This window comes from Macrobrachium rosenbergii, chromosome 19 (assembly GCF_040412425.1).
Source record: "Macrobrachium rosenbergii isolate ZJJX-2024 chromosome 19, ASM4041242v1, whole genome shotgun sequence".
Taxonomy (NCBI): Eukaryota; Metazoa; Arthropoda; class Malacostraca; order Decapoda; family Palaemonidae; genus Macrobrachium; species Macrobrachium rosenbergii.
Genome location: NC_089759.1, coordinates 17,305,368 through 17,329,156, shown reverse-complemented (window position 1 = coordinate 17,329,156; position 23,789 = coordinate 17,305,368). Strand labels below are relative to the sequence as shown.

Below are 23,789 nucleotides of genomic sequence, written 5' to 3'. Positions count from 1 at the left end.
CTCTCTCTCTCTCTCTCTCTCTCTCTCTCTCTCTCTCTCTCTCTCTCTCTCTCTCTCTCTCTCTCTCTCTCTCTCTCTGCGAGTGTTTGGGTAGATATTAATTTGATAACCCTCTCTCTCTCTCTCTCTCTCTCTCTCTCTCTCTCTCTCTGCGAGCATTTAGGTAGATATTAATTTGATAACCATCTCCTTTCTTCTCTCTCTCTCTCTCTCTCTCTCTCTCTCTCTCTCTCTCTCTCTCTCTGCGAGTGTTTGGGTTGAATCTAATTTGATAACCATCTCTCTCTCTCTCTCTCTCTCTCTCTCTCTCTCTCTCTCTCTCTCTCTCTCTCTCTCTCTGCGAGTGTTTGGGTAGTTATTAATTTGATAACCATCTTCTCTCTCTCTCTCTCTCTCTCTCTCTCTCTCTCTCTCTCTCTCTCTCTCTCTCTCTCTCTCTCTCTGCGGCATATTTCTGAAAATTTTAATCCTTTGTACATGTGTGTGCTTGCTAATATGGCCATCTCTTCTGAACCTGCATTCGGCATAAATGTATCAGTACAAGTGTATGCGTGTCGGCGTGCTCATTTGCGTGCGCATACAACTAACGAAGTGCCCTGTGTTTTTCAATAAATAAATTCTACAGCGAAGCCTCCAATCACGAAAATAAATAAATAAATAAATAAGTAGAAACATATCATAGCATGAAACCCACGTGAGAGCATAACGAGTTCTTCGTATCTAACTGTTACTCATGGCATTCTGACCTTTATCCATCCCTATTTATTACTCTTTGCTTTTGTTTCTTTCCTCTGTTTCTTCTTTCTTCCCCCAAGTCCGTACCGCCTCTCTATCTGTCCCTCCTTTATTGCTGTGCATGCGGCAAATGTTCGGTTTGCCGGGATCTCTCCTTCAAGGTGGCAGATGCAGAACTCTTCCTTCCCTCGTTCTTTCGTTTCGAGTCGTCCCCGAGAGAGATGATGATTTTTCTGACGATTTTTCTGGCGTCGTTCTCTTTTCACGGAAAGTTCTGGACGTCATCTAGTGTTCCTAATAAACTAGTGATGGATTATGAGCTGTCATACGTTACTACTTTGTTTTTTTTTATTAATAAAATGCGATATTTCATTCGACTCTTTCTTTTTTTTTTTAAAGGTCGGTCGTCAATTGACAGATGAATCCGGAAGGTGCAGCCGCTACTCAGGAAAAAAAATAACGTTCACATTTAATGATGACGAAACATTCCCGTAGGCTTAATATATTGTGCTATGGTGGAGGGGGAGAAAAACTCGAGAGAGAGGAATATGTAAAGACCGAGAGAGAGAGAGAGAGAGAGAGAGAGAGAGAGAGAGAGAGAGAGAGAGAGAGAGAGAGAGAGAGAGAGAAGGGGCCTTGCAACCCCTGGCAACGCTAGACTGCCGCCAATTCCTCGAACACGCGACTGTCATTGCGGTACCAATCAGTCATAATTTAACCGCTCGCCTGTCATTTCTTCAAGTCCTTTACCAGCGAGTAAAATATTTTGTGCCGAAGAGAAGTACAACGTAAGTCATCTTAGCCTAGTCGAGGTCCCGTAAAAGTCAGCGCGGAGAAAGTTTTTCTAGCGAAGTGTAGCAACGTCGCTGCTTTTCCCTGAAGCCACCCCGTTTCCAGGAAAACTTGAAGCAGGGTTGCCAAAGGATATTTCCTAGTTTATGCTACGCTCTCTCTCTCACACCTTAAAGCACACTTCTGCAGGAACGTAGCGCCCAGTTTGCTCTTTCGTCCCCTGGTGATTCGGCATCGCCGTTCGTGGAAAATACTCGTTCTTGAAGGAGAATAAGGACTGTGTAGCAGCGCTGTAGCCCTCGCGGGATTATTAGGCCTAGAAAATATTCACAGTTCTTGTGCAACCGGTCGGGTTTATTTGACGGTACTGGCGATGTTGGGAATATTACAGTAGACATGTTGATCTATTCTAACTCGCTCTTCGGACACTGCTGGAACTCGCTCGCTTTCACAGGTATGTTGAATAATTACGCGTAATGACGCGTCATTAAGAGTATTTCGTTGTACTAGGAGTCTCTCATTAGTAGTAGGGTTTTTTCCGAATTAAGACCAGAATATAACATTTACTGAAGGAGGAGATCTCGATAGTTAGGACCATGTCGCTTGGCCTTGCCAGCATTCCGGAAGTGCCAACAAACTCGAGTGCATTAGCAGCGTTTGTACTTGGCATGAGGTACACTGAAGAAATTTTTTTTTCTTTTTTGCTCTGTGTACTGTTGTTCAGCTCATTTTTATTTTACTGCAATGTGTTTATTAGCAAAATATTCATCAGTTTGTTCCCTTTTTTTTCATTTGGGGTACGTAAGTGTGTATTTGTATTGGGTGTGTTTTTTTCTCGCTTAAGAAAATGTACTTATACCTAACAAAATAAGTGACATGCAGACAGGAAACTAAACGTTTCAACTACTTACAGTTTGGAGAGAGAGAGAGAGAGAGAGAAAGAGAGAGAGAGAGAGAGAGAGAGAGAGAGAGAGAGAGAGAGAGGGGGGGAACACTGGGTAGTTGATAAGCAACGCTTCTTTCGGTATCCTCTGAAGACAGGTTGAGAAGCCCTGTGACAGTGATTCATTGTCCATTTAACGAAAGATTTGGGAATTTACTTCAATTTGGAGAGAGAGAGAGAGAGAGAGAGAGAGAGAGAGAGAGAGAGAGAGAGAGAGAGAGAGAGAGAGAGAGAGAGAGAGAGAGAGAGAGAGAGAGGGAGTCTAAACTGAGTCCTTACCATGGTCTGTGAAACCGGGAAGAGCTCATCTAATAAAAACTGTTATACAGTATCTACAGTATATAACGTTCCATTTGTCAAGCTGAACTTTTAAGTTGTATTATATAACAATGAAATCACTGTATATATATATATATATATATATATATATATATATATATATATATATATATATATATATATATGTTTGTGTGTGTGAACAGAAAATTATTTTTGATCTACAGTGAGGTAGATTCGGCTTTTATACAGAGAGAGAGAGAGAGAGAGAGAAAGAGAGACAGACAGACAGACATACAGGCAGACAGAGACAGAGAAAGAGAGAGAGAGAGAGAGAGATCAGTATAATGTCTGCAGTAACAACTGTAGTGAAGATCTGCTGCATGATGCTTGCATAGACGTAACAAAAAGAAAACATTAGTATTTAGTTACATTTCAGGATGCCTCTCTATCCCTCAGCAGAAGTTCGGTTATTATTTATAGAACGAAAAGATTGTGCATCTATTTCTGTGGAGAGATTCGCGGTAAATGGCGCAGGCTTTTGAATATGGCGTCAATTACCGCTTGCTTAATCCTCCAGAATAAGGAGTTTTAATCCCTTTCAAACTGGACTTAGTAGGATTGTACCACTAAATCCTGCTTTCATTAAAGAGGATTTCAGTTGAGATAATGCGTCCTGAAATAGCCTTCTATAGTCTCTTGATAATATTTTAACTCTTCTGCCTTCCTCTTCTCTTCATTGTTCTATGTTTCACAGTCCTTCTTCTGCATCCGTTGATAATACCCATAAGTTCAGTCTATTATCTTCATCTACTCCTCCATACCCATATGTCATACAAAATTTATTGTTACGGAGATGACAAAGCTCATTCATCCTTTCATGAATTCAAACCTTTGCCTCCTGAGACGCTCCTTCTACTCCTCTGCCTCTGTCAAGTTCCAGATACTTTCTAGTCTGACCTATTCTACAAAGCTTTTTCCTACACCACATTTCCCTATCCGAGTCTCTCACTTTCCTTCCTCAGTCGCCTGAACGATCATTCATCATTCCCTCGTAGGCATCTTCTCTTGTTTCCTCAATTTTGTTGGCTTTAAATGTTGGTGATCTCGTCTCCCAAACTTCTGAATGTCTTTCACCAGTCACTGGACTTTTCTAATATAGAAAAACAGGTGGATGATTATAAAAATATAATAATTCAATAACTCACATAGATCCCCTTCTCTTATGGGACAAAATTACATTCTGCTCCTCTGTTACTTCGCTATGTCCTTAAATAGCAATATGCTACCTTCAGTACGCTTTTCACCTACCAACTTCCATACGACACCTCTCACTCTCTTGTCTATAATATGCCCTCACGTCATCACCATTTTTATTGTAAAAATCCAAATAGCTCTGAACATTTTTAATATCAACTCTTATACCCAGTACTCTCCACATAGTAATCTGCCTCTTGAATTCTCATAAACACCGTATAGATGCCTTTTATTTACATTTCAAACTTCATAAACAATAACCACTGTATCCACGCAACAACTGACGTACTTGAAACACACTTCTCTTCACTTATCATTCTGATGTCAGTCTCGTTATCTCCACCAACTTCTTATAGCACTCCTTCTCAGACACATTGTTCATAGATAATCTCCCAAAAGTTTTAATATCCTCTGACATAGTTTTCTTTGTTAAACAAAAGAAATTGTTTTCATCAACCATATCTAACCAATCTCATGTACACTATCAACACCATAGTTCAGCATCTCCATCAGTATATGAACACATACACTCTAACAAATAGAGGGTATAAAGCTTCTGAATTCTCTGACAAGTCACATTCCTGCAATTCTATGTCTAGCATCTAGCTATCTGTAAAACAAAGGAAGTTCATCAGCATTATGTCTAATCTTTTGTACACAGTGCGCTACTCACCTCTGCTTGCTCTATAGCTATTACTTTAGCCGTTGCTGTCGAGAGGTTCTTGATGTATGGTCTCTCCAGTGTCTTTCGTCCTCGTTGCACTGGTTAACCTTCACAGTCTCACAGAAAACGAGCGGAGGGACGTTGCCGTGACGAGGGTCAACCGGTTTTATCTGGCCTTCCCACCATTCACTTCCAGAATGCGGAATTGTCAGCTTCCCTCTGTACATTTTCAATCATTTAACCTGTCTCTTTTTGAGAAGCTGGTTTGTTATCTTAGTGTCTTTAACAAAGGGATGGGAAAAAATGGTGATCTCATGGTTACCATGACGCTTGGAAAATAACAGTATAATCATCCCAACCCAGTGGAAATCAACGAAAAATATATCTAAACTTAACCCACTATGTCACTTGGATCGTAACCGAAAAGGATTTGAACGGGAATGAATAACTGTTAGAATATTCTTTACCCAAAAGGCTTATGGTACTACCTAAAGGTATAATGTAATGAAAACACTGTATGACAATGATATTCGAGGCCACCTACCTTTATTCATAAAAAGACCTTTTAAACAGACCTTTCACGCGCTAGTGTATAACAATTATTCAGACACATTTGAATTAGAAAATGGTATCCCACAGGGAGGTGTTTTGAGTTGCACACTGTTTCTCCTTGCAATAAACGATATCACGAATCGGCTACCAAGTGGAATTAGGACAGTTTGGTTATGGATGACTTAGCCGTGTGCCACTACGACGTGCCCAGCGTATTCACAGATAAAAACAAAGCCAATATTCTTTTGTTAAGATACCAGATGGAAAAAGAATTACGACGCTGGACTAAATTTGAGAAACAGTCTGATACTCATCAGCTGAACTGAAAAGTTCTCAGGTTTAATCTTTGGCTTTAACTGGAAAGCATACATTGCAGACATAAATACCCATAAGCAAAAATGCGTTAAACCTGATCAAAAACTGACAGACCAGCTATTGACACTATACAAAGCAGCTACTCTACCTATTTTAGAGAATGAAAGCCAAATATATGGATCAGAATCAGACTTGGTATTAAAAGGCTATGATCTAATTCACAATGAGAAACTCAGCTTCTACACTGGAGTATCTAAATCATCCCCAAATAAATCCATACAAGCTGAAGGTGGTGAAACTCCCCTCTCTCTCTTCACTCTGACTTAGTAACTAGTAGATGAAGTTAAAAACAATTCACCCAAGCGACTCACCAGCCAAAGAGCTCTTTTGTCAAAGGGTAATTTTTGTAAACATTCACCCACTGCCATTCACATTTTTTTTTTTTTTTTGAGTCAGTGAATGTCAACTCAATTCTTCCAACTCTAGAATTTCCCCCTCCTTGATCAAGCACCAGAAACTAATCCTTGAAAGACATTTTGTCAAAATCTTCAACCTTTTCGTTTATTTGCTTATTAAAATCTTAAGGTGATGCAATATGTTAAATTGGGATAAATGTATTCATTAAAAGCAAACCCATCGGGCCAACCCTATGTGATTTAAGAACTAGTCATTGATACTAAGACCTTTTATATCCTTAAAGAGTTGCTCCAGAGCTTGCTGGCCTCACCCTTCCCCGCCGCGGCTGTAACCCCCAGCGTCGGCTTTCTACCAGATAGATAATTGAACAAAACGTGCCTTACATGCACCAACTCACTCGACAATTACGTTTGCTGATTTAGATTAAGCCTGCCTTATGCCAGCACGGCTCCTTGTCCTAAGGTGGACCATAACTGGTATGATGAGAAAGGGAATAAGAGGTTTGGTGAGGACCTCCAGACTCTGAAATGTGTTTGTTTTCCTTGTCTATCTAAAATCAGACAATTCATGTCAAGGTAAAGAGGTCAGGTGGAAAAAGATTTAACATTTTAATTTACATACTTTTTTTTTTTTATTAATCCAGCCTCTGCTGGCAAGGGCTCTTGCTCCTAGAGCAGCCCGTCATAATTTTTGATGCCTTCAAATTGCCGCGCTTTGCAATTCATACTCACAGATAAAACCATCCAGTTCTCTTTGATGATTTATCAATAGTTAACTTACAGAAGTGATCCGCAAACGCAAAAAGAAAAATTCTTGAAAGGCAGAAGATAGCAAAGTAAAAAATCATTGGCAACAGATAATAGTGAGTTTCTTCGGGTTTTGTCTTTTCGGACGTTTTCCGGACATTTTTTCCGCGGTGATGCAATTCTTGAGTCTTGTGATGCAACACTCTAGCTCTGGCATTTTCATGTCTAAAAAGATCTGTAAAAAGAAGGAAAGAGTGCAGCTGTCGTTCGACCACCCTCTGAAACTAATTGCTTCATTTGACGTCACTGGTTTGTCAGCGATTTCGTAATGAACGCTACTTACGCGACCAGACCCATGGTTCAAAGAGATTAATAGACCGATGCTCGGCTGGCGGTTCTTAGGAAACGTAAAACGCGACACTTATGGACAAGAAACCAGTTTAATCTGACGTCATCAACAACAATGACAACAATATGATATATAACGCTTAGAAACGACAGCTGAAATATTGGAGAATTAGAGGTGACCCGTTGAAAAGGAAACGCATTCTGCCGGGTGGACCCGACGAGCATGCGTATTCCAGAGGAAAGTTAAAAACCCTCTCCCGTTTGGTAATAGGGGATTTCCCGACAGAGAGAGAGAGAGAGAGAGCGAGAGAGAGAGAGAGATGTCTTCGGCCACGCCAACCATTAGGAGAACATCCCGCAACATGCTCGTAATGCCTTTGAAATAAACCGATCAAATAATTAATTTAGCATTCTTCTCGCAGTTATTCTAGCAAATAACTGCGCAAACAAAAAAGAACTGTATTTTAGTTATAGTTTTTAATCTTTCATCACATTGTTGACGATGTCGTTTCTTGCTGTTAAATGAAACTGAGACTATATAGCATATTGGTGCACAGGTATTCAAGGAAAAAAGAAAAGAAAATGATAATTAGGTACCATAGAGATTTCTTTAATTAAAAGAAACCTTAAGCAGGGCATTCACAAGACCTTGAGCGACCGACCAAATACCGTCAGTTGGACCTGTTCTATTTTCTTTCCTGTTCTCTCTCTCTCTCTCTCTCTCTCTCTCTCTCTCTCTCTCTCTCTCTCTCTCTCTCTCTCTATTTCGGCGACTTGCTCTTTCCCGTCCTTCTACTGCAACCCCTTAATCATAACTTCATTTATGCCCCCTTAATATAAAATGTTAATATTTAGCCCAATCGATGTGGTTGGAAAGCATATAATGTTCCCTCGGTAATAATTCTTGACATCTCTCGATCTCTCCAAATAAACATCTAAGTAAGTGCATAACGAGAGAGAGAGAGAGAGAGAGAGAGAGGTGTAAGTTTACGTGAAGGTCAGACCTTGCTACAAACATTTCTGAGAAGTCTCTCTCTCTCTCTCTCTCTCTCTCTCTCTCTCTCTCTCTCTCTCTCTCTCTCTCAAACTGCGTAACCTCTGTCCGAATATAGCCCCTGATAGGGGGATCAGCCAAGGTATTTTACAGGTGAAAGAAAAAAACCCGCCGTAGAGAATATTAAACGCTCTGTAATGACGTTTCAAAAGAGACCATATGTGCATCCTCAGGCCTGGGAAGTCTAGGCTTACCGAAAGCTTTACTTACCTTCGGCTTGACTGTTTTTGATCGAAGTGAACTTAAAATCGTCTGATCTACGCCGTCTAACCTTTCCTGGAAACCACAGTGATTGACGACGAAGCAAGCATCCTGAAACATGCAGGCGCCAGAGAGACAGAGAGAGAGAGAGAGAGAGAGAGAGATGGAGGGTTAGGAGGAAGCGTCAAGCATGAAGTGCTCTGAAAGAAAATTTTAAAATCGAGGAAAATTATTGATCATACTTAGAGAAAATGATTCGACTAGCAAGAGAGAGAGAGAGAGAGAGAGAGAAGGAACACGGTTTGCCTGGCATGTGGGTGTGAATGTGCCGTTGTTACGGTGGAGGGCACGGTGGGTCTGGTGAACGAATAATTCTTGTCGCTGAATGCATCTATTTCATGAGGATCAAATAACGACAATGCACCGAAGGCTGGGGGCATTTATAGCTTGAATTACTTTACAGATCACCATTGTGTAGGTTACTGTTAGATCTTGAATCAAAGCTGTTTTGATTAAAAAAAAAAAAAAAAAAAAAAAAGAATAAGCAGCAGCGCAGCGGAGTAGGATGGAGTTGGTCGGTTTGAATAACATCTAAGCCCACAAGGGTAAGATAGACCGACATGCTCCAGCTGTGGTGGAGTTGTTGGTGCTGAGAAATATCAACGTTTATCACGAGGGGTTTAACAAGCGTTGAAACTTTTGTCCTTTTTTAATTTATTTGTGTGTCCTGCTATGTCCTCCGGACATTGAGCATAAAATTCTTATGGTCTATTCATGTGATCTACATCATTGCATATTCTTTCCCTCCATGGTGGCTTTTATGGGTCAAGTTTATTGGGAGAATATAAATATCAACAATTTAATTAATCTCTCTCTCTCTATCTCTCTCTATCTCTCTCTCTCTCTCTCTCTCTCTCTCTCTCTCTCTCTCTCTCTCTCCTCGCCTCAAAGCAAATGTTTATCTTGCTCCAATAGATAAAGTGGACTCCAGCTATTTCCTGGTTGTTTAAGATTCTCTCTCTCTCTCTCTCTCTCTCTCTCTCTCTCAACGTTCCTCAAGCAGAAAAAAGATCAAACTGGTACAATGCAATGTAGTTTTAACCACTTAGAGATATTTATCCCATCATTTAGGAAAAGGGTCGAAACAACAAATACAGAAACACTGGGAACGTTACGTACGTACTTCCCCGAAACCCGAGCCAAGGTACGTTCATTTTGCATAGCTGATATTCAACGCACTTTCGAACTTTAAAAAAATCATTACTGTGTTGAATATTAGCACTTTTCCGAAATTAAGTAATAAGCAATAGTTGATTGCAACAACAACAGAGACGAAAATAATATTATAGACTATGTGCTGGTTAATACTCTCTCTCTCTCTCTCTCTCTCTCTCTCCCCCCACACATTATATAAATGTGTGTGTATGTGTCTGTGCATAAATGCATCTGTGTGTGTGGTTATTTGATAACAACTAGGAAGCCTTAGAGATATTAGAGTAAGAGAAAGGAGCAAAACACGCAAAAATCAGTTGCTGCTTATGATTTCTGTACGTTACAGATGATTATTTCCCACAACATCTTGGAAGAAGCTTTACCACCAGTTACCAATATGTCGCTAAGTCCGTGTATATCATTTTCAATTGATATCGCCTGTTTTACTCACATCACCTCCGATGTGTGTGAACAACTGTGTAAAAGATTTTAGACTTATTGATGAAACGTTGTCTATCACCAGCGACGCACAAATTGAGGAAAAAAAATTGATTCAAAAGAATTACAGTAGTACTATATAGAGAAAATTTTTCATACATTTGATAAACACGAAGAATTCAATTTAGTTTTGAAATTGATAATTGTTCCTTTTCATGTTGCGGTGTCCCCAGGAAACAAAGTTATGGCTTCGTCATATCACAGATTGTTCGATTTTGTAACGGTTGCATGGAATATCAGTGTTTTGCTGATAAATGTAAGATAACGATGAAAACAAGGGCACAAGAAGAATACAAGGAAAACTCACTATTATAAACTTATTTGTCAGAGAGTATACAGAAAATCTACCGTGATACTCTGTCAAAGATTTTCTCAAGATTATTCATACATTAAAGACATTATTACGGTTGATAACAATCATGCGCCTATATGTTAGTTTGATACGATAGTTTGATATATATATATATATATATATATATATATATATATATATATATATATATATATATATATATATATATATATATATATATATATACTGTATATATATATATATATATATACATATATATATATATATATATATATACATATATATATATATATATATATATATATATATATATATATATATATATATGAACAGATTTTAATAATACATCACTAAAAGTGTAGCGACACATTAGATAGGGGTCACGTCCATGACTGGAAAAAGCATAATTTTATGTGATTATCTAAATTATGGCTTCCGCTAGGAACTACTCTTTATGACAGGGACACAGAATAGGAGTTCAAACTTATAAATTCAGTTCCATACCGTAATTACATGGTTACTGATTACGGCTGCTGTTCTAATATTTTCATTGCTCCCTCTATTGCAATTTTCGAACTTTTCAACTTTCCCATGCACTTCCTTATTTAAATCCATAGTCTTCTGAAGTTGAACTGACAATGCAAGAACAACCAGAGTGACCACGGCTGCAGCAGAAACTCGGCAGATGGCGACAGCTGTGGCCTAATGAGGTACGTCGTTCCCTTGTAGGCCTACTGACCTGAGCTGTTTTGACTTGGGACTTTATTTGTACTGAAACAAATACTTTTAACTATATCTGGTTACTTTTGTTTCATCTTCATCTTCCCTCAAAGGAGAAACCTTAGGCTTACTCTCTTCAGACACAAAAATGTGTTAGTTGATTCTATTGCATACATATACTGTGTATATATATACATATAATATATATATATATATATATATATATATATATATATATATATATATATATATATATATATATATATATATATATATATATATATATATATATATATATATATATATATATATAACAAACTCCATTAGTGTTCATTCAACTATGTATGTCCAGCAAAATCTTGTTCTTCACAAACTCTTATAAGCGCATACACATATATATAAATAAAATAATGGTGCGTGTATTTAACAAAATAAAGCTCACTGGGCATTCAGGAACTTCTAAAAATATATTCTGCTACAAATTCTTCATCAGTTTCATTTTCTTTTTTGCCTGCAAACACGTTATGCCTGTCTTCTTCTTCATCTTCTTCTTCTTCTTCTTCTTCTTCTTCTTCTTCTTCTTCTTCTTCTTCTTCTTTACGGGATGTAAATCCAGACTTTTCGTGGAATTTGTAGTACTTTTTATCCTTGTTATATTTTCTCATATTTAATATTAAAATGGCTACGTCATTTTTACCGCCTGATTTGCCATATTATTATTATTATTATTATTATTATTATTATTATTATTATTATTATTATTAAAATAGTTTAACCAGACCACTGAGCTGAATTACTCATTTCCCTTGGGAGATAAATTATTTAAGAGTTCTATATTCACTTCGTCAGTTACGCGTCCTGAAGTTATATATTCTATTTTTTAACTTCACAATATGCAAATCAGCTATGCTGGCGTATCCGTCATTTCTTAACGAAATAATAATAATAAAAATAATAATAATAATAATAATAATAATAATAATAATAATAATAATAATAATAATAATAATAATAATAATAAAAATAATAATAATAATAATAATAATAATAATAATAAAAAATAATAATAATAATAAATTAGATGGAATTACTTGCAAGCGCATCATGAAGAGTAATGCTCTATAAAGCCATTCATCCATTCAAGGAATTATTGAAAACAAAATCCATTTATCTATCTATCTATCTATCTATCTATATATATATATATATATATATATATATATATATATATATATATATATATGATATATATATGTATACAGTATAGCCTATATATCTCAAAACAGGAATGCCTCCAAAAGAGACTTCCGACCGGAAGTACGATTTTTCCGGAAGTTCCCGGCACCCGCCGATACGTTGGGACGTCGGCGGTAACACTTGAACATTACATAATCAAATGTTGATAAAGGGGACTAAATCCAGTTTTTCGACGACTGTTTTCCCTGTAATATCAATCCGCATGATATTTAGATTATTACAGTAGCTGTGGGACTGTGTGTGCTATTATTATTATTATTATTATTATTATTATTATTATTATTATTATTATTATTATTATTATTTTAGATTATCACAATAGCTATGGGAATGTGTATGCTATTATTATTATTGTTATTATTATTATTATTATTATTATTATTATTATTATTATTATTATTATTTTTATTATTATTATTATTATTATTAGGAAATTCATATCGTGATAAACTGTTATATGATAAAAATCCACAATTATATAAATAAATAATCTCAATAAATCTTTGCACATTAATCCAATTTATTCATATAACTGTGGAGTTTTATTAAATAACAGATTATTATTATTATTATTATTATTATTATTATTATTATTATTATTATTGTTATTATTATTATTATTATTAATTGCCTTACACCAGCTGCCTAATTTTTAGTGGGCAAAAAAAAAAAAATGTCAACAGAAAGCTTAAGAACCGTTTGCATCATCCCTTAGCGACATTTCCAGCCTTCTGATTTTGCTGATTCTGCAGAAAAGTTGAAGTTCCTCGCGCCCTTCTTTCTTCAAGAGTCACTGGCCGTCAATCATCGTTTTTCATTTAAACAGCAGGTCACTACACGTCTACATTTTACGTTTAGGAAGATCACAGCGGTCAGTTAAATCCTTCGCCTGGGGCGACGGTCTTGTGGTAGCCATAAAAAGATTTAGAGGATGAATGTAGGGACCCATAAAAACTGATAAAAAAAAAAGGGCTTTAGACTAATACTGTTTCCCTCCTGAACAATTGGGAGAGTAAAATGAGGATACGCGAATATTACCTTGTATATTACTTTACTCACCTGTCTCATTTCTACATTCTTCTGTTTACAGCAAGAGGACCTTCATTTACAGGACTTAAAAATGGCGTAGGATATTTTTGACAACTGGTTCCTCACAGTTCTCTCCGCGGACCTAACATCCGTGAAATCTCGTTACCTTTGTTCAAGCACGACGGACACGTTTTTAACAGCAAAAAACAATCTCATCTCAGGGTGCTTTCCAGTCTGTGATTAAACCATCATCATTTCCATTTCTTGGGTTTACTTTTCGTCTTTCTATTTGCTTAATAAATTGCTCGGCTGAGGTCTCTAAATGTCTTTTTGCAAGTGCACCCTTGTTAGAGAAAAACTGGTCCATTTTGTTAATCTCAAAAGGACTCATTAATTTGGCAGTATATCCCTCATTTCTTCTAGTTTCATTTCAGTAGGTTGAATACGTTGAAAACCTTTCCCGTCGTTTACAACGTTCTAACTGTAACTCTGCACTTGAGTCTTTTTTTTTTTTTTATAGAACCCCCTTCTCTTCGTCTAGTCGCTGTACATCAGATCCCATGAATATAATTATCAAATCAATCAGGTTAGAAGATTCTCTCTTCAGTCCCTTGGCATCCTGGAGGCCATCACATTATAGAATTGCTGGATCTGTAATTCTATATTCTGGTGCAAAGCTTGGAAGCTACATTACAGTATATCCGTGCTTCCGTAATTCCTATAATCTGTTCTCACTCAAGTGGAGAATCTATCACTTTGCTAAGGACTTGATCCCTCCCTAATTATTTTTCACAATTCTCCTCTTAATCTTTCCCCCTTGACTTAAGGGACAGAACAAAACCAGCTGCGCAGCTGAGAGAAAGGATGTTTTTCACACACAAAAAAAAGAGAAGAAAGAATGAAGAGAAATACACTGCAAGTGAACAGAACAGGCCAGACCCATTGGCCATTCTCGTTTCCAATGAAAGCTTGAAAGTTTTTTTACAGCAATTTTCGGTTCCCAGTCCCGTCGGCCATCATTCAAAATATATCAGTGGTTGCAATTTGAGATTTATTTTCTTCTAACTTGAGAGATTTAAGCTATCAACCAAGAAACTGTCCATGTGATTAATTATTTAATGTGCATAATTTGTTGCCGAGTTACAGTGAAATACTAGCTGTTGTTATATGAAGTTGGCCTTATGCCAGCACGGGCTCTTGTTCCTGGAACAAGCTAAAAGAAATATCAATATTCAATAAAGAATGTCCTTGGGGTTTGAGTTACCGCCATAGGAATATAATAGAATATAATGTATGGGATGAGGTTAAGTATTTAAATGACGAAATGCATTTAAAACTACGCAAAAATTTACAGCTAAATTATCTCTTGATATTGTTGGTTATGTCGTGTGTTGTGCTATGACAAGCAGTTGCAATTTTAGTTCCTTCAACTCTCCCGCTAACATGTGCTGCGTATGTAAGAGTGCTTGCGGCCGCTGGGTGGGGTCACTCGGGTCCTCCGCTGTGCCCTTCACAAAAATAGATTATTAAGGTACATGACGTGCTGGAAATATCCACTGAACTTTGACCGTTATTATAATAATCTAGCCCTTCTAAAACAGTCAAAGAGTAAACAAGAGTATGCGAAATTCCCTAATCACTCTCGTTTTTACTAAGCAGAATATTTACATTCGAGATTTGGTGACAATCGCTGGCTCGGTAATCATTCTCCATTAGCGTGTCATGCAAACTTCTGTAATCTCTTCCTGCAAGTATTGATTTTGTGACTGCTCTTCGCCATCATACACCTGTTAGGATACATTGTTTTATCCTATTGTAACAGTTTACCACGAGATCATCTAACACTGTTTTGTCAGAGTTAATTCGCAGCGCAAATATATCGACTATAACGTTGCATAAAAGCGAATGTAATTTAATTGCTTTCCACTGCAGTACTTTGCCCTAGTCATCTATAGGGGAAAGTAGGTCTATCGGTCAGTGTGGACATTTTATGTTGGGATTATATCAAACATGCTGAAAAGTGAGTGAAATACTTGGAAATTCTAAATGTGCAGGTACAGAGAAGACATGCGCTCTGCTCCCAAAGCAACAGTGCAAGCGTGCCAGACGCCGCTTGAAAAGACTTTCTCGCTATTTATTTATTAAATAACTACTTTCCTCTCGCCTACCGTCGAGACAAGCGAGGTCCAAATGCACATCAGAAGTGAAGGAAAGCCGTGAAACACTCGAGTGTCGCGTTGTTGGAGAAATGCGCAGGGGAGTTGGCACTTGGGAGGGAGCGAGTCACGTGACCGAGTGCCTGCCATATAAGGTAAAATTTCCAGGAAACGTGCGTGTGTTTTGATGAATCGATCTGTGAGAGACAATTTGTGGTGGGGAAACAATAATAGTCTGTGAGATATCGTCGTGACAGCTTCCTCGGACAACCTCGCCACCCATAGAGTACCATAGGTGAGTGTGGTGCGACCAAATAAGGAGCTGGGGAGGCGAAATAAGGCGGGGAGTGTGTGTGGGCGAGCTGGGCCGACGGAACAAGTGGATTCGTCCATGGCTGTAAACAACGACCCATTCACAGACCCGCTGCATCTTTTCTTTATCACCCATGATTTTAACGCGTATTTTTTAACGTGCCAAAGCATTTTTTGGTGATGATAGGAACACATTTCAATCGTCTTGTGCTGTTTTCGTAGCGTAAACTAAGTTTATACCGGCTTCTTAGTTGACCTCAGTCGCAGCGGTTCTTAGGCCGACCTCCGAGATTATTTTCTTTTAATAATGTTAGTTTGTAGTCGTTTGCTGTTTATATTTGACATAAATTTAAGGAACAAACTGAATTGTTATTCCTTGCCGTACATATGAACGATCATCGCAGAATAGGCCAAGGCTCATATTGGGTTCTTGTGCTAACCCTATGAATTAGGCTACCTATAGCTTAGCCAGAGGAATTTATTTTCATTAGCAGGCTTTTATATTGAATTTCAGAATTTAATAATGTAGACCATCGTCAAATAACCTAAACCTATATAAATACATTCAAGCCTAGTTGCTTTAGGCCATTTTTCTTCTGATCAGTAGCTAGCCTAGTTAAATCAAAATTTTCCCATAAGGTTCATTGTAATGTAAATAGGCTAGGCTAGGTTATCCTAAGGTCGCTTCGCATACTCGATTACATAGAACTAGTCTAGGCTAAGGGTCAAAGGCCGAAAAAGAATTATTTGTCATGAAAAGTCAAAGAGAACCCTAGGCTAGGTAACATTCTTATAAAGCAACCAAGGCCTAGGCTAATACATAGGCTACCTATGAATAGCAAACAGAAATATTAGTGTGCATATACTGTAGGCTAGGCTTAATATATACTAATAAATACCAAAAGCAGCTTAAGAAGGCTTAATATAATACTTATAAATAGCGCTGCCATCATTTGTAAGAAGAAGAGATGTTGTGAAGATTCTTCTATTATACTGCTTGATCATGTCGCTCTGTAGTGACAGTGGTGATCCGATGCCATGTTTGTTTGGAGCTTAAGAACCATTCACTTACTGTTGGAGATAACTTGTAAACTAAGTCATCTCCATAAATGATTATAACCCCTTAATTTCTCTCTTTTGTAACAGTTGGTCTACATGTATTGACTACAAATCAGTAGCATTAACTAAATATGCAGAAAATAGCAAACCAGGACTAAGCTAATATATTTCATGGTGAGGTAGGCTCACTTAACATAACATAGGCTAGTGAGATCTGCACTCTGTATTGTACTTTTTTTTCTTATTGAGAATATCAGGTTATAGTTTGTGTCCTGGGTTCGTTTAGTCCTTCACCTCTGAATATTTGCAAAAGGGACCTTGGGGAGATGATGAAAGTCAGGTTAGGTTAGGAAAGGAGAGTCTGTAAAATAAGTAACCTTTTCTCTTGTCAAATGCATTTTATTGCCGCTGCAACTCCTGCATTCTTAGTAATGCAGATGCAAATTGAGGTTTTATAAAATACAGCATTGGAGAAAGCCACATAGTATTTCTTAATATGTATGAGGCTTGTACAGAAAGTTTTTACTTTGAGGCCAGCACGAATTAAACATTAGTACCATATATAGTATTTTTTATGTAGGCTAGGCCATCAGGAAGAGATATAGTTGTCATTTAGGAGCCACGAGATTAGGCATTGTGTTAAATTGCAAAGTATTCTTTTCTAAAAGAAAATGTAGTTTTGAGAAATAGGAACATAGAGGTCAGTTGCATTTTTTAAAGAAATTTTTTTATTTCAACATATTAATTTCCGTTATCTTCATATCTGTATTTTTTTTTGTAAAGACTGAGCAGATAAAATAACTTGAGAGACACCAGAAAAAATAAAAAATAATCATTTGATTAGTAATGGTACATCTTCCCAAAGCTACTCATCGTTATCTTGGAATAAGTGCTGTGATATGTATTTGCCATCTGAAATTGAAATTGATTGTGAATATACCAAATTTATTCTTAATTATATAAAATGATTTGCTTAGTGTTTATGTTTTTTAAAAGAGAAAATTTGGTGCTTAACCTTGTTCTTGTGCACAGAACTTTGTTGCTATCAACCTTATCAGCCACTCTTATTATGTTATTATGTGTAATTCTGACATCTGTTTCTCTTAGAATTGTATAACAAACACCTCCAATTCTTCATTAACACCTTTATAATTGGTCAGATTCTTTCAAAATGAGTAGTAATTAATTGCAAAGAAAAGTGTTATACATGCATTTCTCACTTTAAACTAATCAAGGACAAAGTAAAAATATAATCAGTCATGGTTAAATGCTAGCCAACATTGTTGAGGGTTTTTTGACGTGGTCAAATGACAATATAAGGCTTCAGTTAATAGCCATTTCACCAGCATTACAGTTAAAGCTCCACATTATTGAAAGTTACAGTTGGCCCATAATGTGCAGTGGTTTGATTTTGAAGTTTGACAGCAGTTATTTATGCTGTATTTTAAACGTCATTGTATCATTTTCATCTTTATAAACAATTCATAATTAGCTTTTCCCTTGATAGGGTTAGATATGGAATAGTTCCATCCACTGTCTTCTGTATTTTGTGCATGAACTCCTATTAGGGCTGGGCCTTCATGTATCAGTCTTTTCCATGCTTTCTTATCCATACCAATTGTTCCTCAGCCTTTCTTATCGTGTGACCGAATTGTCAGTCTTTGAAATCAATTTTTTTTTTATCTCGGGACACATCTTTTCAGCATTTAATCATTTGTAATAAGATACAGTCTTCCCACCAGACTCTTCCTTGTATCTTAATATTCTCTTGTCACGCCTTTCAAAATCTCCATTTTCTACGTCAGTGTCCATGGTTCAAGTGCACAGACATACATTACGGGTCATATTTATTGGTAAAACTTTGTTTCCCCTAATAGGACATTTTTATTTACTAGTAGGCTAATCTAGCTAACTCTCCATTTCATCCATAGTTTAGGTGCCCTCTCAACTCATGCTTCACAGTCCAGTATGTCCTTAAGACAACTGAAATGCTCTACTACTTCCAAGATAAGCTGTTTATACCACAAGGTTTTCAACTCGTATCTTTTTCTCATTTGCTCTTTTAATGCATTTTGGCCATTGAAAGTTTCTTACTCCATGTATATTTTGCAACTCTGAGCACTTTGTGTGACAATATCTGTTATTTGGTACACAGTACAGGACAGAGTTCACTCTCACACCTCACCCACAACAGCCACATGGCCACTCCTTTTTTTGTTTGCTTCCTTTCCATTGATAATAAAACTTCGTTTTGCTTGTGTTCGTTTTTGGTCCTCTCGTCTCCATTTTACTCAGTCGCCTTTTTAAACATTTCCACCCTCTTTTTCCTCAGGTTCTGTTAACATTAATCAGCTCCTAGTGCACTGCCTGTTTTTCATTTTCCTTTGTAGCTTCTTCCATTACTATTAATGTACATCACAGGACTGAGTGTGGATTCATGATAGACATAAATATTTATCTCACATTTTTCTGAAACACCTGCCACTGTCTTCAGTGTAAGTGTAGTGTTATGTACCTTAACTAGGTAAAGGAATGCCTCTTCTTGACAAGTCACACGGATACATAACCCGTAAGATGAACCTAAACATGACTGGGGAGTGTGGGAAATTCTTATATTACAGAGCATCCAAGTTTATATGCTGAAGTAAATTAATAGAGAAAAAGAGGAGAGGACGATTTTATTTGTGCTAAATTGAATGATCAATTGCTCTGATTTTAACCATAGAACCATAGAAAATCTCTCTCTCTCTCTCTCTCTCTCTCTCTCTCTCTCTCTCTCTCTCTCTCTCTCTCTCTCTCTCTCTCTCTCTCTCTCTCTCTCTCTCTCTCTCATTTTAATATTTTTTAATATGCAGTAATTATTAACTCAGTGTCATGAAAAATAATATGCAGTAATTATTAACTCAGTGTCATGTTAACTCTTTATGAAAGCTTGCCAATATTAGCCATTCTATTTATGGGTCATTTTCTTCAAAGTACAGGTCTTTAGACTTCATGCATGTTCCTATTGACATTGGAACTAGCTTTGCTGTATGTTTTTTCCATCATTAGTGTTTTATTCCTTTGATGTACTCTTATGTCAGTGCTTTGATTATGCTCTGTTTTGAAATAGCTCTTGAACTGTAGTAGTTAGTACATAGTTTTTTTGCTTATACCTTCTGTTAAATGTACAGTATATCAAAAGACAAAGTACATGGTGCAGATTCCTCCTCCCCATGGACAAACCAAAGGCAAATGCATTATTTATATCCTCTTGGAAAGGCTATTAATATTCCTGTTCACAATATCCCTCATTTGTTCAAAAGATGTATAAGGGCTACAGTTTTTATTTATTTATTGGCTGTTTCATTCTCTTTTTCACCAAGCTTTCTCATTGTATTCCTGCATCTGTTTACTTTGATTTCTGTAACCCCCTTTCGAGTCTTGTCATTTTTGAGGCTAGATCCCACTCATTTTTGCTTCCTTCTTCCTTTTGCCAGTGTTTCTTTAGGTATGGGACAGGCAAAGGTATTGGTTTGCTGGCATTCTCATCAAAAAAGTGATAAATGATAAGGATGGATGGGGGCAGATTTATCGAACAAAATTTTTCTAGCCTTTGATGTTGCTTTTTTTTTTTTTCTTCTTCTTTAGATGTCTTACACACAGTGGTTGATTGCTGCTGTTTTGTTAGAACAAGGAGCATTGTCTTTGATAATTTTCTGTTGATAGGCATATAGTAATGACAGGATTAACATCTTTAGGTTACATCAACATCTTTAGGTTGCATCAACAGTGTCACCTGAATGTTGTGAATAGCTCTTGCTATACTGTAATTTTAGTTGTGTGCCCCTTCAAGATTTTTAGGAATGGGGTTGTTCCAGGTCTGCTGTTAAATAGTTGTGTTTTGAGTTACAGGACTTACAAATACATTAGAAATAAATTTTCGGTGTTGATTGTGGTAGGTAAATATGTAGTAGTAAAAGTTTGTCTTCCGAATTTGTAACCAAGCACAAGTTTTAATACTCAGATGCTTTCAGGTTTATTTTTTACAGTTTATAGCCAGTTGATCATTCCATTGCAAATTAATTTCTTAACTGGAAGTGGGATATCAATGTTGTGCATGGTAATTATTGACTCAGGAAGGGATTTTGATGAATCACAGAGAATTCCCTTGTAAATGAGATGGTTGGTTGAGCATTGCTCTTTTGGTTAGTTATTGAAACCGTAAACTTAGATTACCAGCATTTTCATTCATTTCCTGCTGCAAAATGACATGACAGATGCTGCTTTGTACAAGGAGCCCTCAGATCAAGCCTTTAATGTTTACTGATAATGACTTAAACTCATATTCCAAATTTGCACATTTTCTGCCAAGGCAAACACTAAAGGTAAAACCACTACTTAATGTTCTAAGCCAAAGTTTTTCATAACTTTCTCATCTCAAGGTATAGAAACTTAGTGAAGAGGTATTGCAAGCCATTGGTCGGTGATAAAATGCTCTTGTGATAAGAATGATGAGCTTTCAGGAAATTGTTTTGTAGAGGACTCAATTTTTTTGTGAAACAAGTCGTGGTGGGGTATTGCATCTAAATGCGATGTCAAGTAAATGTATAAATTTCAGTCTTTGTCTTGTTTCCAGCAGAAAACCAACAGTGCCGTGAGTTGTTTTGTATGGCTTATTTTTATTGCCCTGAATTGTATAGGAACATGTTTATTGTAGTCTTGTGGTCAGGTATTCACAGACATTACTCCTCCAACTCTTAGCGTCTTAGACTCTAAGGTAGGAATGTGTAGACTATGAAATCTCCTGTTGCAGCCCAGCCTAGCCTATGAACATTTCACATAAGAAATTAAAATGCACTGAATTGAATAGTGATTTATTTTTGTTTTATAAATGTGCAGGCATTGGTAAGTTGAAAGTAAATTTTAAGGTGATGCTAATGCTTTAGGGACTTACATTCCACCCCTTTCTGCCACCCCTACTGAATGTCAGTGCGTATAAGAAATGTTGTGATGATTTGAATTGTTATCTGTTTGACACTTCAGCTTTAATTCATCCAGTGAACTGTGCTGTGTACTCTGCCAAACCCATTTTGTGGCATAAATTTCTAATAAGGTATTGGGAATATGGTAGAGAGTCTTGACCTGCTTGCTGATGGCATGGGGAGACTTATCATTAAGTGTTTTATTCATCATTAAAGGAAATTCTGTACAGTATGTTTAATGTTTGCAGTATTCAGACTAGTATGTATAATGGTAATGTAGCAGGCTTTAGGGAAGTTGTTTCTTCTGCTTTCAAGTTCTCTAAGGTTGTGTCCGTTGTTTTTAATTCTGTACATATATGCTTGTAATGTCATGTATTGAGCATAGTAGTCTCATAAACCATTTATCTTTGTACGTGTGAAATTCACGAATGTTATCTCTTGTTTTACATCATGAATTTCCATCCCAAAAATACCTTTACATAAATTCCTAAGGTGAAATTAATCACCAGATTGTACAGCCTTGTAGGTATCTTCTGTGTACAATAAAATTATTAGTATTTATGTAGACTTGTCATTGAACTACAAGCTCCTACATCCTGTATCCCTATGTTTTCTTTATTCTCGGTTTTGATACAAAATTGGTCTCCATCTTCTTTTGTGTTGTACTTGATTCTTCAACTCTAAACTTAAAGAGACAGTCTTTATGCCTCATGTGAAGCAAGTTCACTTGATCAGAATCTCTGATTGGTTTTCAAATTTGTTGTTCCAAGTTCACCTAGGTGGGCCAGGTGCACTGTTGTAAGTTGAAAGTTGTTGAAATTTGCAATTCCCTTGAATGAATAGATATACAGTGTTAAAAATATTATAAAAAAGAATATGCGCTTTTTTTTTTTTGTAGGAAACATGAATACATACAGTACAGCATTTAATTACTGTGGTGTTTACAGTACAAAAGTAGAGTGGACGATGTAGGTAAATTGAAAATTTTGAGAGGTTTGACTTGTTTATGAATTTTAATAACTGAATAATGCATGTGTAACTTCGTGTTATAAGTTTGTAAAACACAGTTTACTGTACATTGAAAATAATTTGGGTTGGATTTGAATGAGAAAGGAGTCATGTGGTCCAGTTAGGTACTTGGGAGTGGTATTTCCTGCTCATGGGATTATCTGACTGCTTTCTCTTAAGAAATAGAAAAAAAATCTTATCTCATTCATGTAGATGTTATTGATAGGGTTCTCAGAATTTGGCTGAAACTTCGTTGAATGCCTCTTATCACATCCCTATCTTATCATTTTATACACTGTTCTGTTGAAATTGTCTCCAATGAAATTTTCCTTCTTTCTGTTTTTTTTTTCGATTGGAGATAATAACACTTCAGCCATTTTCACGGCTTCATAAACCTCAAGGGATTTCCCAGAGAAAGACGTGTTATTGTCACAACCAGATCGTGATATCTCGCTTCTTTACCAATGAGTCCTAACAAAGTAGGCATTGAAGCCAAGGTCAAGGTAATGTCAGTTTAGTTGTCTGTATTTGTGTTACTAATTTTTCTTTTCCTCCAAAACCACTTTTTTCTTCAGGTGCACTGTGTTTCTAAGATCTTAGTAGAGCTTTATTTTTGGCCAAGGAATTGGAAGATAGAAAGGGATGATTGCCAAAATGCATATTTCCTTCTACATTCCAAAAATATCCTTATTAATATAAGATGTTGCCTCTTTTCTTATAATGATTGTATTTGAACTGTTTGGCAAGTTTTTCCTTCGTACAGTATATAATTGGTCATTTTGTAATACTGTATCCATAATAAATAAAATGCATTTTACTCATTAGGTAATCTGTAAAATTAAAAGTTTAGAACACCCTCATCAGTAAATATCATCCAGAATTCAGCGAAACTGAAGAAGCTACATATCCCCATTTTCTCAAGTTAAATAAGTACGTACTGTATTAGATTTGATTATAATAC

General features: G+C 36.6%; 1 protein-coding gene across 19 annotated transcripts in view; it reads left to right on the top strand.

Moving 5' to 3' along the window:
- Window positions 1-23,789, top strand: part of Stat92E (Signal transducer and transcription activator Stat92E) — a 141,265-nt gene that overhangs the window by 48,240 nt on the left and 69,236 nt on the right. For 2 of the 19 annotated variants that reach the window (XM_067121081.1, XM_067121086.1), the window contains exon 1: window positions 1,441-1,981. The exons of 3 other annotated variants lie outside the window; for them this stretch is intronic. Coding sequence is in view for 6 of the 16 variants with exons in the window: in XM_067121071.1 (XP_066977172.1) it covers window positions 15,578-15,640 (63 nt within the window). In the remaining 10 variants the exon portion in view is untranslated. Of the gene's footprint in view, window positions 1-1,440; window positions 1,982-14,784; window positions 14,861-15,001; window positions 15,781-20,461; window positions 23,332-23,789 lie in introns of those variants that run through there. 14 more of the 19 variants (XM_067121080.1, XM_067121087.1, XM_067121071.1 and 11 more) reach the window with 11 other exon arrangements.